The 17,532-nt window shown below is 35.8% G+C and overlaps 2 protein-coding genes across 2 annotated transcripts; one reads left to right on the top strand and one right to left on the bottom strand.

The window, feature by feature from the left end:
• The first annotated feature begins 680 nt into the window (after positions 1-680).
• LOC18055963 (protein tesmin/TSO1-like CXC 5) lies at positions 681-7,248 on the top strand. The gene is made up of 8 exons (XM_006451127.2): positions 681-1,366; positions 2,417-2,524; positions 3,400-3,577; positions 4,019-4,378; positions 4,541-4,641; positions 4,731-4,825; positions 5,437-5,856; positions 6,361-7,248. The coding sequence occupies exons 1-8, from the start codon at positions 1,101-1,103 to the stop codon at positions 6,636-6,638; spliced, it is 1,806 nt and encodes a 601-aa protein (XP_006451190.1). The 5' UTR covers positions 681-1,100; the 3' UTR covers positions 6,639-7,248.
• Positions 7,249-8,305: 1,057 nt separating this feature from the next.
• On the bottom strand, positions 8,306-16,568 carry LOC18055962 (peroxisomal fatty acid beta-oxidation multifunctional protein AIM1). The gene is made up of 18 exons (XM_006451125.2): positions 16,288-16,568; positions 16,075-16,146; positions 15,667-15,729; positions 15,514-15,570; positions 15,321-15,388; positions 15,132-15,213; positions 14,696-14,751; positions 13,877-14,179; positions 13,478-13,564; positions 12,492-12,666; positions 11,997-12,118; positions 11,555-11,718; positions 10,533-10,787; positions 10,235-10,356; positions 9,818-9,939; positions 9,498-9,646; positions 8,942-9,080; positions 8,306-8,666 (listed from the first exon to the last, which is right to left on the bottom strand). Exons 1-18 carry the CDS (start codon positions 16,379-16,381, stop codon positions 8,622-8,624), a joined length of 2,175 nt encoding a protein of 724 aa, XP_006451188.1. The 5' UTR covers positions 16,382-16,568; the 3' UTR covers positions 8,306-8,621.
• Between the last annotated feature and the right edge of the window lie 964 nt (positions 16,569-17,532).

The raw sequence follows: 17,532 nt of genomic DNA, 5'->3' as shown, positions 1-17,532 counted from the left end.
TTATCTAATTATTTTCCAAACAGTGTGGTAATAAATAATATTTGATAATAAACAACAAAAAAGACGAGAATATCCCAGGAAATGGGCAAAATATCACAAGAGTTCACATAGCTACTGCAGGTTTATTTTCGGTGTTTAACCAGATTCTAATTAAAATTCATCGTGAAATCTGAACTGTCCATTCCTCCTCGTACTAGCAACGAACTCCCCTATCAAATCCATCGTCACATCGGAAAAACAGAACTTTAACCTAGTTGTATTGCATTGCACCTCAAAGTCAACAACTTCACACTCTTTAGCGCCATTTTTTATTTTATTTTTAACTTTTTAACGGAGTAGAAGACTAGATTCTTTTGAAAAAACGCCCTCGTTTTTCTACTCCTCCTCTGAAATACTTCCCCACCAATCAGATTCCTCTAAATTTATACACCCACTATGTATCCGCCACGTGTCCGTTAAATGAAACAACCCTCCTTACTTCCTGTGAATTACACAACACCTGATTATCTCCCAACCTTTGGGTAACATTCATGTGCCCCTTAATCCGACGGCTGCCTACTCACCACAATTCATTCCTATGAATTCTAACCGCGAGATCACTTCTTTCAATATCCACCGTCCGATAAAACAAGGAGGACAATCTCACCCCTCAATAAACACAAAAATTGAAATTTCAAAACATCAACGAAGAGAGGGAGGAGAGACAGAAGAACATAAAACAAACCAAGTCCCTTTTGCTCTTCTTCCTTCCTTTTTTTTTTTTTTTCTTTTAATTTTATTTTTTTTACAGTTCTTTCAATCAACAGCGCCAAAATTATACAGTCTCGTTTCTCGACAGCGTCTTGCTCTCTTTCTATTTGTGAATCGAAGTTGTTTCGAATGTTTTAAGAAATCATCCGTGTGAATCTTGAGCTGAGAAATCACGTTATCTGTTACAATCTGATGTTAAAACGGCGTCGGATTGGTTTCTGGATCTGGAATTTCGTTGATTCGAGTTGATTTTATGAAATTTGTGCGATTATTGAAGAGTAATTGGAGGATAGAGTTTGAAAAGATTTTTTTTTTTATTTTTTAAAAATAATTTGTGTTTTTGAAAATTGATGGGGGAAGGTGAGGGAGGCGAATTCCCTCCAAAGAAGTCGCAATCGGAGAGCGGCGGGGATATTCCGGCGAAGAAGCTGGCGAGGCAGCTCGATTTCACCGGCGGTTTTGTTGGTAGTGTGATTTTGCCGGAGCATCCGCAGTCACAGGCCGTGACGGCTAACAGTCATCCGCCACCGCAGCCGCAGCCGAAGCCAGTTGTGCCACCTGTACCGCCGCCGCCGCCGCTGCCGGGGCAGGCGACTCAACCACCAGTGAGGGTTCCGTAAGTTCTTGTGAATTGAATTTCTTCAATTTTTTTAGAATGGAAATTGGTAATTGGAGTATGAACTTCATTGAATCCTGTCTGCAATATTCATTTAAAGATCGGTGCTTTCGTTTGGCAAGTCTTGATTTTCCATGTGTATAGTGATTTTTTCTGGATTCTGATCAGCTATTCATTTGTTCTTATTTCTCTTGCTCAATTTTGGCTGCTTTGCGTTCGAGTGTTTCTAGTTTAATTGTACTTTCTTATTACACAAATTTTGTTATCTAGCAATTAAAGTATTTTAAAGTTTTTTGGGTGGACTAATATTGAAATTGATAGTGGATTTAAGTTCATCTACTCTTTAATTTTGAAATCTTGTAAATTTTAGCATTTTCAATGTGAGAAGTGATGCAGGCTTACCAATGATCTTTTATGAAGCTAATAATATTAATAGCTTCTTTGAGAATTTTGATCTCACTAAAATTCATTTCTCTCTTAATGAAGTCGAGTTCTCTCTCTCTCTCTCTCTTTCTCTCTCTAACTCTTTCTTTTCTTGTGAGGGAAACAGAAAGTTTACTAGTGAGTGCAAGTACCAATTTTGCTTGTCATAGATGTTTCCAGAAAAGGCACTTCAGGTTTTTGATTCCGCAGCTTGTTAGTTTGATCATAGTTACACTTTATTTTTTATTTTAAAAATATGTATGTTCTCGTGAAACATTCACTATTCACTAAGGGATTTAGCTACAGTGTAATCCTGTCCTTGATCCCTCAACCCCAGAAAGTGGGTATTATTACCATTCTACTTGGAGTGGGTTTAGCTTCTCTTCTGCTTTCAATTGGTGCTGATTAATTTTCCTGTACATGGTACCCTATGGTTATGAGTGCTTTGATTTTGTCAATTGTTTGATGCACTTAGTAAAGGTACTGCATCATGGATTTGAAATTTATTGAAGCAGATATTGCATATAATCCACATTTACGGTGTAAATATAGTATTGTTGGCAAACTTCAACCAAATGTTGATACTTTTTACCTTGATATATTTTTTACTATAATTTTTTTCTTCAGAAAACCAGAATCCCCAAAATCAAGATCAAGGTCCAATGTTGAAGTAAAAGAAAATACTCCGAAGAAGCAAAAGCAGTGTAACTGTAAACACTCACGTTGTTTGAAACTGTGAGTATATCATCTCTATATTCACTCTTTAATAGTTGAGCATCATTGATGGGTTGATATATATGTATTTTGAAGTCAGAATAAGATTCTATTCATACTGTTTAATTGGAGCTGTGCTCCCATACTCCCACTCTGTTAATATTTTGAAATAGTGGGTTGCCGTTACTATTTCATCATGAACTTGAACAACCAACAAAAGAATGTTCTGTTATTCACCCTTTCTTCCTTCTATCTTTGAATTAAATGTTCATATGAAGCTCTGGATGTGTAATTGAAGGGATAACTTATATTTGATAGAAGGAGGGGATAAGCTAACTTATTAGCTAATAGTCTACTGCCATATAAAAACTGTGGTTGCTTGCAAAGTTTGGAAAAAGGTAATAAATTGAAGCACTATTTTCTCCAGCCCTATCCTACTTTTCCATCTTTGCGGACTTGTGTGCATGCATTATTGAACTTGTTCATTTGTAGTGCCCCTTAGGATAGGGCTTTTGTAATACTTTAATAGATAATACTGTAATATAAGCTGGTTGGCTTAGCATGAAATGCTCAGGTTTGAGAGGAATGACTGTATTCTTTGGAATTTGTTTTCTGTTATTCCTAAAATAATACACCATAACAATATTTCAATCAACACTACCTCATTGTTTGGTAACATAGGTTGTGGTTTGGGTTTCAGTTGTCTATATTGCAATTGTGGTCATCTTTTGGGAAATACTACCCTTAAACTTTTATTTTTGCCACCATATACAGGGATCCATCTTTAACAATGTCAGTTGTCTCAGAATAGCTCATGTATGGATGACAGTGCAATTTATTTGCTGCTATTCAATATTTACTGATATTTGAGTTAATCTTTTGCTATGTCTTATCAGGTATTGTGAGTGTTTTGCATCAGGAATTTATTGTGATGGTTGCAATTGTGTAAACTGTCACAACAATGTTGAAAATGAAGCGGCCAGGCGAGAGGCTGTTGAAGCAACTTTAGAGCGTAATCCAAATGCATTCAGGCCAAAGATTGCTAGCAGCCCACATGGAACACGTGATAATAAGGTATGCAGATCATTTTTTTTTTTAAACTTCTATTAAGCAAAATGTTGCTTATAACTCAGATGTAGCTTTCCTGAGATCCCGTGTAGTTTGTCCATAATGATTGAGCAAACTATATAATTTGTTGTCTTAGCTAATGGGATCAAGTGGAGAAGTCATATTTCTCAAGGGCTTTGTTGAATATGTATGGCCATATTGTGGTGCAGTTTAGGCTGGGAACTCTTTTTGATGACATACTTTTGTTCAAACAAAAGAATATCTGTTGTATTTTTAAGCACAAAATTCATATTCTTTATTTGAGAAATATTTAATCAGAACATTTTTCATTAAATGTTGAGATGAATGTATTGTTTGGATTGCGTTCAGCTTTTTGCATTATATGCTGTCACCGTGCTCTTATCTGGCTACTGTTGACAATTTAATTGACTTTTCAAATGATTGTAGGAGGAGACAGGGGAAGTTTTGATGTTGGGGAAGCACAACAAAGGATGCCACTGCAAGAAATCAGGGTGCCTTAAAAAGTACTGTGAATGCTTCCAAGCAAATATTCTATGCTCTGAAAACTGCAGATGCATGGACTGCAAGAACTTTGAAGGAAGTGAAGAGAGACAGGCTCTCTTTCATGGAGATCATGCCAATAACATGGCATACATTCAGCAGGCAGCAAATGCTGCAATAACTGGGGCTATTGGTTCTTCTGGCTATGCGTCTCCACCTGTATCTAAGAAGAGAAAAGGTCAGGAGCTCTTCTTCGGGTCAACAGCCAAGGATCCATCAATTCACAGGCTTGGACATTTTCAACAGGTAAGCTTGATGTCATTGTACTTTATTTCAATCTTTTTTGGTGAATGTTCCTATTGCAAGTACACTCTGTATAGGAAGTTTTTTTTTTACTGCAACTTCCAATTGGTTTAAGTGGTAATGTTCTCTCATCATTATAAGTGCATGTTTTCCTTGTTTTATCAGGGAAACCATATCAGAACTTCTCCATCCTCCACCTTATCTTCAATTCCTGTTGCTCGTGCTAGTAGCACTGCAGCAGTGGGTTCTTCAAAATTCACATATAGGTATATATGGTCATCCTTTTGCATAATATTAGCAATGTTGTTGTTTAGAGTACTTGTTTAGAGTACTAACTTGTATATTATGGTTGAAGGTCTCTCCTAGCAGACATTATCCAACCGCAAGATTTAAAGGAGCTTTGCTCAGTTTTAGTGGTACTATCATCAGAAGCTGCAAAATCGGTTGCAGGTAAATATTTCTACAAGTTTTTGAAGTCACCATCTATGGACCAAAAGTCATTATATGTTTAATGCTACAGAATTACAGAAAGTTTAGTTGTATTTACTTGTTTTAGAATCTCTCTCTCTCTCTCTGAATTTAAGATTCTATACCTGTTGAAGTATTTTGGCGTTGGTTGTCCGCTTACAGACCACTTCGTTACGTTAATTTGTTTACTGAGATTCATTATTGATCAACTAGATGATTATTGCTACTGATATTTGTTTGCATTTCGTTTGGCCATCTATACTATTCCCAGTTATGCTGACGATTTAAATTGCTGCATGAAAATCAATTTGGCTCCATTTTCGTCAAATTCAGCCATCTCGATCAGTTTCATAATGGAATTAATGTCATTTCATATCTTTTTTACATCAAAACCATTACCATTCTATTGTTTTCCTGAGTGATAGATGTAATGGATATCATAGGTAGTTTGATAATGCTAGTTACGGAAATCTAGCTCGTATGTGCATTTTGCTTCTGGTGGAAAGATTTTTAAGTGAGCCTGCCACTAGTAGGAAAATTTTAACTGCTCATTATTTGACCTAATGCACCTTTTTTGAAATATTTTCTTCTAGTTCAAAGAAATACAACAGAAAAGCAGGCTGAAGATCGTGCTGGAACTTCTGTTGCTTCATCAGCTCAAGGCAGGTTACAGAGCCACAAAGAGCCAGATGTTGATAGAACTGTGACTGATGATTGTTCAAGTGCAAACCAGGCTGATAAAGTTGGTCCTGATGATTCTGGTTCAGATGGTTCTGATGGGCAAAAAGCAAGGCCGATGTCTCCTGGAACTCTGGCATTAATGTGTGATGAACAAGATACAATCTTCATGGCAGCTTCTTCGCCTAACAGGTTAACTGGCCATGGCTGTAACACATCTTCACAATTGCCATATGGTCAAGGCATGACAGAGGTCTATGCAGAGCAAGAAAGGATTGTTTTGACAAAGTTTCGAGATTGTCTTAATAGGCTCATCACCTTTGGGGAAATAAAGGGCAAGTTTCTCACTTTCTTTTTTCATTATTTTAATAAAGGATTTCTCTACCTTGTGATTTCAAAAAATCCATTTCAAGAGTTTTCAAACCTGAGTAAACATCTTGAGAGACAATAAAAGAATTCAATGTACTATTTTAATAATTTCACGACAATCATTTATTGGCACTTCATGATCTTCTAGTTGGATTAAGTATTGACAACTGATAAGGGAGGTGCTTTTCTCATGTTATGTTAATACATGTCTTGACAACTGAAAAGTTTGTATCGGCAGTTTCAGCCTGCTTTTATTTGCACATTCTACTTGGTAATTTGGTCACATGATTTTCTGCACCTGCTCAATTGTATGATTCCAAGCTTTCTGATTGTGAAGATGCTGCAGTTGATTCATTATGAAGTGGAGTAGAGTTCAAATGTTTTACTCTCTTGTCCTTAGTTATTCTTTGTATGCTTTATCACGTTTCAGTTGTTGGGATCTAATAATGCTTTTTTATTCCCAATTACAGAAACGAAGTATTCATCATTAGCCAGAACTGAGGTAGGGAGTCAAAAGGATGCACTCAGCAATGGCACTGCAAGCAGCAGAACAGGAACAGGGAATCAACCGGCAACTGTCAGCAACGGTGTTTCAAAAGCTTATGGTCCATCTGCACTTGCTGCACCTGCAGCCAAGATGTCTCAGATGGTTACTGCAACAGTTCCCATCTCTAATAATGATCTTAGACACAATCCAGCCCTGCCAGGAGAGGGGGATGTTAAATTAAAAACTGAAAACAAGATGTAAAAAGGTAATAACACAGCTGATTGCCCTGAGGTATGCCACTCTTTTTCTGTAATGCTACACCATTGATCATTCCTGCTCATCTTCGATACAATCTCCGGATAGCATCAGGCCTCATTGTTGGAACTGACCTTGATCTGATTTATCCCTTACATTATTACTATATTGTAATTCCAATTTTCACTTCAACCACCATTCAAGCCCATTTGTTGTAAATTGTTGAGCCTTAGAATATCACGAGGTATATTATTACACTACTAGGTGCCAGTTATCACCATAGATATTGCTAGAGACAGCAGTTTCCTGATCTGTTAAAACATTTTTTTTCTTTTGGTTTGGAAATAAAAAAGAGGAGCCACTGCTTAATTTCTCAGGGAACATGTAACTTATTCCCATTGACGTGTAATTGCATAGTTTTAGTTTACATTATAATCCAGATTTCATATATGAGGATGAAATGTCTTTGTATCGAGATGCAACTAGCAGGTAATGCATTTTTTAGCAGGGTTGACTCGTGTTGTGTCGTGTCAATATACTTGTGGTTGATATTTATGTTGTCAATCAAATTGAATGCTTTTGTTTCTTCTGGTATTTCATGGTTATGACTTGATGATATTTTATCTTCTTTATTTCTGGAATTCATGTACGGAAAGAGGGATGATGATTTACGTAACTCCATTGCGAAGAAAAAAGGCAAATAATGTGTAAATTCTGTAGCCAGCCCACAATCAACTTGGATTGACTTTGGTGAAGATGATGATATCTTTATGCTGCTAGTGCTATAGGATAAGGACTCAAAAGTGTTGGTATTCTTTTGGATATATCATTACAGACATACGAGACGATGACGATGACGATGACGATGACGATGACGATGACGATGATAATGACTCTGGGTGAATTCATTCTCGAACCTCCATTTCTGCTTGCTTTTGGTGAAGACAACTATTCTGGGTTTGTAGTAAAATCAAGATTTGATGTGTCCACACTAGCAGTTTTCATCAAAGAGTAAATTAAAAAGAAAATTTGGTAAATTAAAACTTATTAAGTTTTTTTTGAGAAGTAAAACTTATTAAGTTGGCTCAGCTTACAATCATTTTAACTGAGCAATTTTTTAGATATACTTTATTCTATTAGTTAAAATTTTGTTATCAGCTTTAATCGATGCAATTGTAGAGATTTAAAGTAAAATAACAAAGATAACATTTAAATTAACATTCATCTACCATTGAATTGAATAGATCTAATGAATACGAATTTAAGTCGAAGAAAATCAAAAGTTATTTATTCTAACTTCTTTAACTAGTAAACCGTTATTTTTTAATATGGTAAAATTAAGTACTTGAAAAACGGTAATAACTTTAGATTTCCAAGTCTAAAATCCAAAGGAGAAAAACGAGGAATATCTTTTCTTTCTTGTACGACAAATTTGATAACAGATCTCTTTCTAATCGATAATTTAATTTAGTATCATAGCACCATAGCTTAATTTTCATGTAAATAACTTTTTTGAAAAAGTAATTCATTAATAGCAAAACAACTGATTACAAACAAGAAATTACAACTTATGGGCATTCCTCCATCCGGACCACCAATTCAGCAGTGCAAATAGCTAATTTTTAACTTCCAATGCTGGTGGAGCCCGGCTTGTCAACTACTAGAACATAAACTATTTAGTAACGATAGCCATACAAAATTTATTTGCAAGTGGTGAATTTATAAAGTTATTATTACAATTCAATTCAATGCTGAACTAGACAATACTAAATACTAATCCAGTTCAATCCTAATCTGATTCAATTCAATCTGACACCAAATCGTATCCTAAGCACTCCGGGTGAATAAAAGACATCTGGATTCGATGACAGAAAGAATGCAATGCATTTCACTTATTTTTATTCCTTCCACGACTTTCCCTGGTCTAACTAGGAAGCGTATCTTCATCAACTTTATTGAATCAAAGCATATATAATATATAATTATTGCCTAGAGGCGCGCCCTTGATGTTGAAGAAGATGACACCGGTGCACTCTGCATAACAATAAAAAGAATAGTAATATTGTTATTTCACAAGAGAAAAGAATTTACTCGCATTTGAAACAAATATGACTATCTGCTGAAGCTATATTTCCTCGGACAAAATAAATTGATGCCTTTGGAGACCAACAATTATCAATTGTGTGTTAATGTTAAGAATCTGAATGGAAGTTGCAGATCAACGTAGCGAGCTCAATTCAGGATGAGATTTGAGTAAAAACTTCAACAAATGAAAATATATTGGAAAAACGATGGAATATGATTCTTACCAACGGAATGCCTTTTGTTGCTCTTTCTTCCAAGAACCTAGATGGTTTGAAAAAGTTACCATACAGTTGTGACCATTTCTTTAGACTTGTATACACATAGTTTGCCCCAACTACGTCGGCCCAAAAGACGATGCCACCACTGCAAAGAAGTAATACATGCAGTGAGATTCCAGAAGTAATAACTTATTGTCAAAGAAGAAGATCGCAGGTTGCACGAGAAATCACAGCCTTGATATCACACCACCTCCAAACCAGTTTTGAAAATGTTACTAAGCTGGACAATACAACGATGAACCATCCAGAATTACATCTAGGTCTATAAACAATAAAGAAATTATCTAATCTGTTTCCACATCACAAAGAGGAAGGACAAAGTAAGATAGGTATTGTGCTTGCAAAACACATTTAGGTTATTGTGCATGCAACAAGTAAGAACCACACCTTATATGCAAACTACCAGGTAGTTCTGCAAATTCTAGAGCAATAAAATAAAAATAAGAAGTCCTTGTATTGATCACAGGTTAGAACTAAAGATAATTAGTGATACGGTGCTGACCGGTAAGATGGGAAACTCATTCCAAGAACTGATGCAACGTCAAGGTCTGAGGCTCGAACTACTATTCCTTCTTCCAAAACACGACATGATTCATTCACCACTGGAAAGAGTATCATCTCCACAATTTCTTTTTCAGTGACAGATATAGGCTGCCAGATTAAAACAAACAATAATACATCAGCGGTTCTTCAACTGAAACTACTTGTTATTTCATCAGTATGGAAAGTTTAAGGTGCAGGAGAGGGCTAATAAAATCAAATAGAGCAATCAGCACTATTAGATGCCACTAGCATGTCAATTTTTGTATCAGAGATGACTACCTTTCCCCCAGGCATAATATTGCTTAGTCGTCTACATTCCTCAATAATTGGTAACACAGAAGGATCTGGTTTTGGCTTGCTTCCCTTTTCATATGTATATAATCCTTTTCCATTGGCTTTACCTAAAACAACAAAAATGCAAACAATTTCAGATGACAAATGGACAAGGATGGAGCTAGCGTTGGGCAAGGGCAGCTGCCCCTGCTTGATTAAAAAATCCTCTAAATTGCATGCATTATTGAAGCCCTGCCCCATGAACTTAATTGAAATGTCCCATGAGTTGAAGTTGTGATCACTTATATTCAAATCATTGTTAAGTTGCCCCCAGTGAACTAAATTTCTGGCTATGTCCATGCAAAAGGACACATCATTGGCAGAATAAAGAAAATACAAAGAGAAAGGAAAATCCTTTATTACCATTTCGTCCACTTTTCAACAAAAGATCAACCAAAGGAGACTGGAATGAACGGTCAGGGAATGCCTTGTCAAATTCTTTTGAAGTTGCAGCAGCGACTCCGTAGCCTGCTAAGTCCAGAAGCCTGAAGTATATCCATGGAGAATCACGATTTATCATTGGACCATATAGTTAACTCCAGCACCCACCCTCCCTATTTATTTTGTTTGGCAAAACAATCCCAAAGTGGGAAAAACAAAACTATGGAAGATACACTGTACAAATTTAAAAAATATTGAAATGGTAAGGGAAGAAATTTACTGGAAAGGGCCGATGGGGAGGCCAAAACTTCTGATTGCACTGTCAATTCTGAACACATCCACACCTAAACTAACCAGCAAGCGAGCACTTTGTGAATATGGGAAGAACGCTCGATTGACTGCAAAGCCAGTGCAGTTACCCACCACAACAGGAACTTTCTTTATGATTTTCCCGACTGTCATGAGATCAAGAATTACTTGTGCAGAAGTTCTCTCTGTCCGAACAATCTCCAAAAGTGGCATCACATGAGCAGGACTGTTCATTGAAGAGCCACGTCAAAGAAAGCATACAGAAAAGCCATTCCCATTTTAGACTGATATAAAATATAGTGTACTTGTAATCAACAAATCTAATAATAACAAAGATAGAGCTCGTCACTTACGAGCTTTAAAAAAAAGGATGAGGATCTTTCAACTTAAATGAATAACAAACTACTCTAATCATCATCTGAAACTGTAAGCCATAAATTTAATAATTTATAATAACATCTAATTTGACTATCCCAGCTCAATATCAGCATTTTGACTTTTGAGAGTCTTGCTATATTATTTACTGGTCTCCAAAGAACCAAAAAGGATGGGAAAGAAAGCAAACGATAAAAAAATTAAAAAAAAAATCACGTTCAATATGCATTCTTTGAAAGCAATCACATTGAGGGAAAAGGGATTCTGCATTAATTAGATTCTAATTGATACATACTTGAAAATCCCTCCATCAGATGAGCTCAACATTAAACTACACCAGGAAAATTTTCAATGAAGCATCAACCATAGACTTTTAATCTTTTGGACAGAAGATGAATAGGGAGGGAAGTGTGTTGGGAATCAGTTTTCCAGAAAATGATCTGTCAAGTCCTATGTGATTTTCGGAACACTCCATCTCAAATGAAAATTTCTGGTTCTAGCTCCATGTTTATGGTTTTAATTGACTTAAAAGACATATAAAGACTACAAGAATCCTTAGGACAGTCACAAAGAGAGTATTGGTGCAGAAAGGAGAAAGAGGAAAATGACTTAAATGACCTGAAAAAATGTGCCCCTATAATTCGATCCTGAGAGCTGGTCTTTTCTCCAACTATGTTCAGGTCAATAGTAGAAGTGTTTGTTGCCAAAATGCAGTGAGGAGGGCAAGCTTTCTCTAGTTCGCTGAATATTTTTTGTTTCAGAGGAACACTTTCAATGACTGCCTGTAAAGAGAAAAAAATATGTTAGACTTTTTTAACACGAGGAACTAGGCATATATTTGATGCATATCATTCATTTATAAGATTTTTCAAATTCAGACGAACCTAAATGACTTAAATAGAAGTTAAGAATATATATGGGCATGCACAACAGCCATAAATAATGTCAGAATGAAGATAGACTAATGTATCCCAATTTGCATACAGGAACTGCAACAATCAAGAGTGGGAAACAGAGTTCCAAATTTCACTAAGACGACAAGGATATTAAGACATCACACCTCTATGACCATGTCAACATCTTTAAATTCTGAGTAGTCCAGCACTCCTTTAAGCATTTTGAGGGCATTGTTTGCTTTATCCTGTGTCAATTTTCCTCTTGTTACCAAGCCTCGAACATTTGCTGTCACAAATATAAAAGGAAATGAGTTATCCTAAACCACCCTCAAGTGAGGAAAAAGATGGCTACTGACTCGGCATACAATGATTGTGCTAGTAGAACAATTAACAAACTTACATACTTTACTATTAAGAACAGAGACAAAATTGACACAATTAGTACATCAAGCTAATATACCTATTCTCATTGCTCTTAATTGCATAATCATATTATAACAGCATATGTTAACTTCCTTCACGACCACAGCCAAAATAGCCATACATAGCCAATATGATTGATTCAAGTAAAGGCATAATGTTACTAAAAAAGAAATCCTATGTCAAACTATCCAGTGAACGCAATTCAAAAAAAAAAATGCATTGAATGACGTAACCACCTTCTATTGTTTTTATCCCTTTCAGAAGATATTCAGAATTAACTTCCTTGAGAACAACATAAATATTGTTCAGAATATGCGCAGTTGCTATGCCAGAACCCATCAGACCGCCTCCAATAACAGCAACTTTTCTTACACCCCTTGGTTTGAGACCAATATCAGTTACATTAGGTACCTGTAAAGCTCAAAATTACTATATTATTACAGAGATTAAAGTGTATTACGCTTTAAATTGTGTATAAATATATAAATATACACACATGCGCGCACACACACATATATAAGTCAATCCTACCTGAGCAAACTTCTTTCCTCACAAAACTAGAAACATATGTTGATAAATTAGTTTCCAAGGTATGCAATATAAATTGAAAATGATCAGTGAAGGGGCATTGAAAAGCTACTAAAATTTTGCTAAAAGAAAATTTTAGCTTAAATGCAGCAAAACCTCGTCGACTAACAGAAAGAAAGATTCAATTATATTAAATTAAAACAAACAATGGCAAAGATTGTTCTAGAGATAGCATAAAATGAAAAAGAAAAACGCAATATAGCAATTCACGACCTCCAAAGAAAGAACCCTGACTCCTACAATACTCTTCTAATGCTTTCCGTGCAAACAAACTAAGAATGACAAAAGGTATGAAGTGTCAAGAAGGTGAGTCCAATCAGATAACAAGCAAGCATCATGCCTCAAACTTTTACACAGACCAGAGTTTGATTAGAGCTAGACAGATCCATCAAATTTATAATCCTAAATCAACTTTGTGTTATAGCATGTAAATTCAAACTATATAAGGAAATGTACAAAAATCCATGAAAACCATAAACTGACTAACAATCTTGCCCACTACTGGAATGTTGAAGCTAAAATTTCAGATAGGATTTTGTTGTCTGAAATTATCATCCACTAAATTCCAGTACAACTCCTGGACTAATCAGAATTATCATCCACGATATTTAGGGTCTTTGAATCTGTACTTTACCTTTGATGTTGCACGTTGTGCGAAAAAGACATGAACAAGACCTCTGGAAGTGTCTAACATGACTAACTCCTTGAAAACTTTGGCCTCCTGAAATAACATTTTCAGTATAGGCACATATATCAGAACAAATTGTAGTCAATGTATTTTCTAAAACAACCTAGAAATCATTTATATAAACCCAAGCCTGCTAATGGATACATACAGGTCAAACTCAGGAGCTCTCAACAAAAGCAGACACTACATATGAAAACAATATTGGCAACAAACAAACTTCTCACCCCCCAACCCCAAGAGAGAACTTAAAACTGCTAGCATTAGAAGAAAATATAAGATTCAATCCTGGAAAGAATATAATATGTGCATGTTAACAACCTAAATCAGTTCTACAACAAAGAATACCTTCAAAACGCCACTATATCCTCCATGAACGATACCCTCCTCAATCACATCAAGGCATGCTTGATGCTGAGGCATATTTGGGGCAGTCTTCTTGGCTTGTAGTCTAGCAAGTTTCAACACCTCTCTTGCTTCAGAAAGAGAACCAAGTTTGTCTGTCCTGTGAAGGGAACGTATCCATGGTTTGCGCCTTGCTGCAATGTCTAAAGCCCAGAGTCGAGATACTTTCAGCAACTCTTCAGAAGTCACAACAGCATCAATTAGACCCAGCTTCCAGCCCTCCTCAGACGTGATTGATTTAGATAACTTCAGAGCATTGTAGTAATAAGAAAGTTAGCACAACTTCATTGCAAAGTGTTTCTAAAGAAAAATCCCAGATGGAGAGTAATGATCAAATCAGAGCTTCCAATAATTTCAAACATTTGTTGTTCTATGTAAATATTCATAGTGTTCATTATACTAGTGGGAGTTAATTTAACTCAATCCCAACATTTGAAATGTACAATCTCCTCTAAAATCAAACACCATAAGGTTTTTTTTCTACATATTACAGGCAAAGCAAACCAAATGACATAATCATATAACATACAAACTGCGAAATACTTGTATCTCAGCCTCTAATCATTCATTGCAACTCAATCGACAAAACCAACCCCACATATCCCGTCCCTTACTAACTCCCCCACCCCCAACCTAAATTGGGAATGGGAGAAGCTACAAGTTCCAGAAGTGAGGCTTCAGTGAGATAAACATTACAGTGGGGAAGATAAGTACAGCTGTATTGATAAATGATGATATTGACATTAAATATAGGAGGCTTACCAGCATCATTTCAATAGCCTTTGAGAGGCCCACCAGCCTTGGTAGACGTTGTGTGCCTACAAAGCAACCACAGTCAAACATCCAGTTGGTACTTGTGAAGCATATAACATTTATCACTTGAACTGAACGGGGTGGATAAGAGTGTACATGTCTGCACAAGCATTTTAATGTAGTTTTTTTTCCCCCTCTTTTATAGGAAACAGAGAAACTTTTTATAGAATACAAGAAGGGACTAAGGATTCAAAAAGTGAACCAGAGGTCTACAAACAAAAATCTTCTCTACAGTGTAGAACTCCAAAAAGTAAAGAATTCTCTGGAAAAAGAAAACCTTAAAACCTGACACAGGATGGAAAAATCCAAACAAAAGAATAAACCCTATACTGCATCCCAATCAAGCTGAATGACAAGAATGAGAAACATATAAATGTAGTTGTACCTCCAAAACCTGGAATTACCCCTAGTGTCAGCTCAGGCAAGCCAAGTTGAGTCTTTGGAGCAGCAATACGTGCATGGCATCCCTGCATAAGAGTAATATGGGGTGATTCAGTTGTGAAACAACATAATGATCAATTTTCTGAGGAACGTGAAATCAAAAGGCACTGCCTATGAGCAAAAAAACACAAACCATTGCCAATTCTAAGCCACCTCCAAGGGCTAACCCCTCCACAGCTGCAACAATGGGCTTCTTGCAATCTATGGTCATAAAAGAACAAGATCAACAGCATCTTATAGGTATTTTTGGAAAAAAAAAAAAATCTCATAATAAGCTATCAAAAACTAAATGACAAAGTAAGAGACACTAAAAGTAAGGTAAAGACCTTCAATTAAGTTGACAACAAGTTCAACCGATACATCGGGCATCAGCGAAACATCCCCTGCCAGGCCACACGGTACAGTTGTAAATACAAAATAACAAAATCTAATCTAAATGACCGTGTACTCCACTACCAGAGAAAATACTAATCTCATACCAGCCCCGTGAACCTTCTGAAAAACATTTATGTCGAAACCGCCAGAAAACCTTCCACCATTGCCTTCAGTGACCAAGAGAAACAAACACATTATCAGAGACCTTTCTCCAGCAGTAAATCACAACCGTAAGAACCAGATCGAGCTTCTCACTTTTATCATTTCATCAGTTCCAATAAAAAGTGAAAAATTAGAAAAGAAAAAGTTCAAAAACTTGAACAATATTATTCAAAAAGTCACCGTCCGACGGCCGACCGGCGACAATCACAGAGCAATTCCTTTTGTCAACATGTTTACTTTTCAATCAAATGTTACTGTTTACAGGAGCATATGCTTATTTTAATGGGAATTTCAATCAAATGACTAAAAAAAAGTGCATTTGTATATTCAAGGAAAAGAAAGGAACAGACCTGTCAGAACAATAGCCTTAACGTCGTCTCGGCTCGTGGCTTCCTCAAACTTGTCCTTCAATCCGGCAACAACTGGACCAACAACAACAACAAGAGTAAATCAATCAATCAATCAATCAATCAAACTCACGAATTCAAAATCAAAATACATCATAATATTAAAATTTAGAAAAAGAAAAAAAGAAAAAAAGAAAAAGAAATATCATAGCTCACTTGGAATAGCTAAGGCGTTCACGGGAGGATTAATCAAAGTGATGATCGCAACGCCGTCGTTTCCGACTTCCATCGTCACTCGCGGTGCTGCCATGGCTTACTGTTATTATTATCAATTATTTCTTTTAGTGGAGATTTTGCTATCAAATCCGAATAGAAAAATGGAGGAGATACAACGGTGGTTTACGTGAGGTAATTGTTATTAATAGTGACCGATGGCCTTTTCTGAAAGGACAATAATTGACCTACCAATGATGATGCTCCAAAAAATCAAAACGATTATGTGCCTGCCGATGTGTTCAAAAACAATAATAATAATAATAATAAAATAATGAAGAGCACACCAATGTGGATGTACGTACGGGTTAAATTTTTGATATGCGTGCCATGACTGCGGGTTGGAAATTAATTTCATAGGTTGATATGTGTGTGTATCAGATTTTTTTAGTCATTTACAGCGCAACACTTGAAATTAAAAAGGAAAAATTATTATCTTGTAAATCTCTCTCTAGGAGAAAACACGTCGCGTGCGTCACACATGAGAAAGCATGTGATACACAACCGCATGAAAAGATCTAATTTCGATTGGTGGAAACATGAACGGTGTAAATGAAGATTTTATCAAAAGTCTAAATCTCTCCTACCATGGTACTAACAATCTAACATCCTATTTGCCATCGCATTTTCCGTCGCGTATCATATTTTCTTCTAGGAGACGGCCAAGTACGTTTCAGGTAACTTACCTAAAGACTTCCAAAAAATAAAATAAAATAAAATCAAATCAAATCAAATCAAACCAAAATTACAATTTGGTTATAAAGTAAAATTTCTTTTCCACCCCTCTCAAAACATAATTTAACAGTTTTATTTTATTTTAATTGATTTGGATTTGGACGGGGTCAATAAATTTTCACCCAATTCGATTTTATTTTTTTTTAAATATACTAAATACATAGAATGGTCATTAGGCATATGTAAATTATTATTATTTCCGTTGTTTTAGATTTTGGGATATGACCAATGGCTATGGTGCATCAGTCAAACCATATGGTTGTAGCCCTTTTGTTATTATATTGATAATAATATTTTTTATTATTTTGCTATTAGTAATAACATATCACAGAAAATTGTTCCTTATAATCTAATGTAATGACAATAAACGTAAAAATTGTTAAAGATAATAAAATTTTGCTACAATTTGCACGGTGCAACGGATGCACCATAGAAAGACCCTAATCAAAGAAG

Source organism: Citrus clementina, unplaced genomic scaffold (assembly GCF_000493195.1).
Source record: "Citrus clementina cultivar Clemenules unplaced genomic scaffold, Citrus_clementina_v1.0 scaffold_1, whole genome shotgun sequence".
Taxonomy (NCBI): domain Eukaryota; kingdom Viridiplantae; phylum Streptophyta; class Magnoliopsida; order Sapindales; family Rutaceae; genus Citrus; species Citrus x clementina.
Note: the sequence above shows the minus strand (reverse complement) of the source record. Positions and strands in the feature narration are given on the sequence as shown.

Coding starts and splice junctions, on each gene's coding strand:
- LOC18055963 (XM_006451127.2), top strand. CDS start 1,101: ATGGGGGAAGGTGAGGGAGGCGAATTCCCTCCAAAGAAGTCGCAATCG. Junction 3,578..4,018: donor ATGGAACACGTGATAATAAG/GTATGCAGATCA, acceptor AAATGATTGTAG/GAGGAGACAGGGGAAGTTTT. Junction 4,379..4,540: donor GGCTTGGACATTTTCAACAG/GTAAGCTTGATG, acceptor TTGTTTTATCAG/GGAAACCATATCAGAACTTC.
- LOC18055962 (XM_006451125.2), bottom strand. CDS start 16,381: ATGGCAGCACCGCGAGTGACGATGGAAGTCGGAAACGACGGCGTTGCG. Junction 15,389..15,513: donor TGTTGTCAACTTAATTGAAG/GTCTTTACCTTA, acceptor TTATGACCATAG/ATTGCAAGAAGCCCATTGTT. Junction 12,667..13,477: donor CACAACGTGCAACATCAAAG/GTAAAGTACAGA, acceptor TGAGCTTTACAG/GTACCTAATGTAACTGATAT.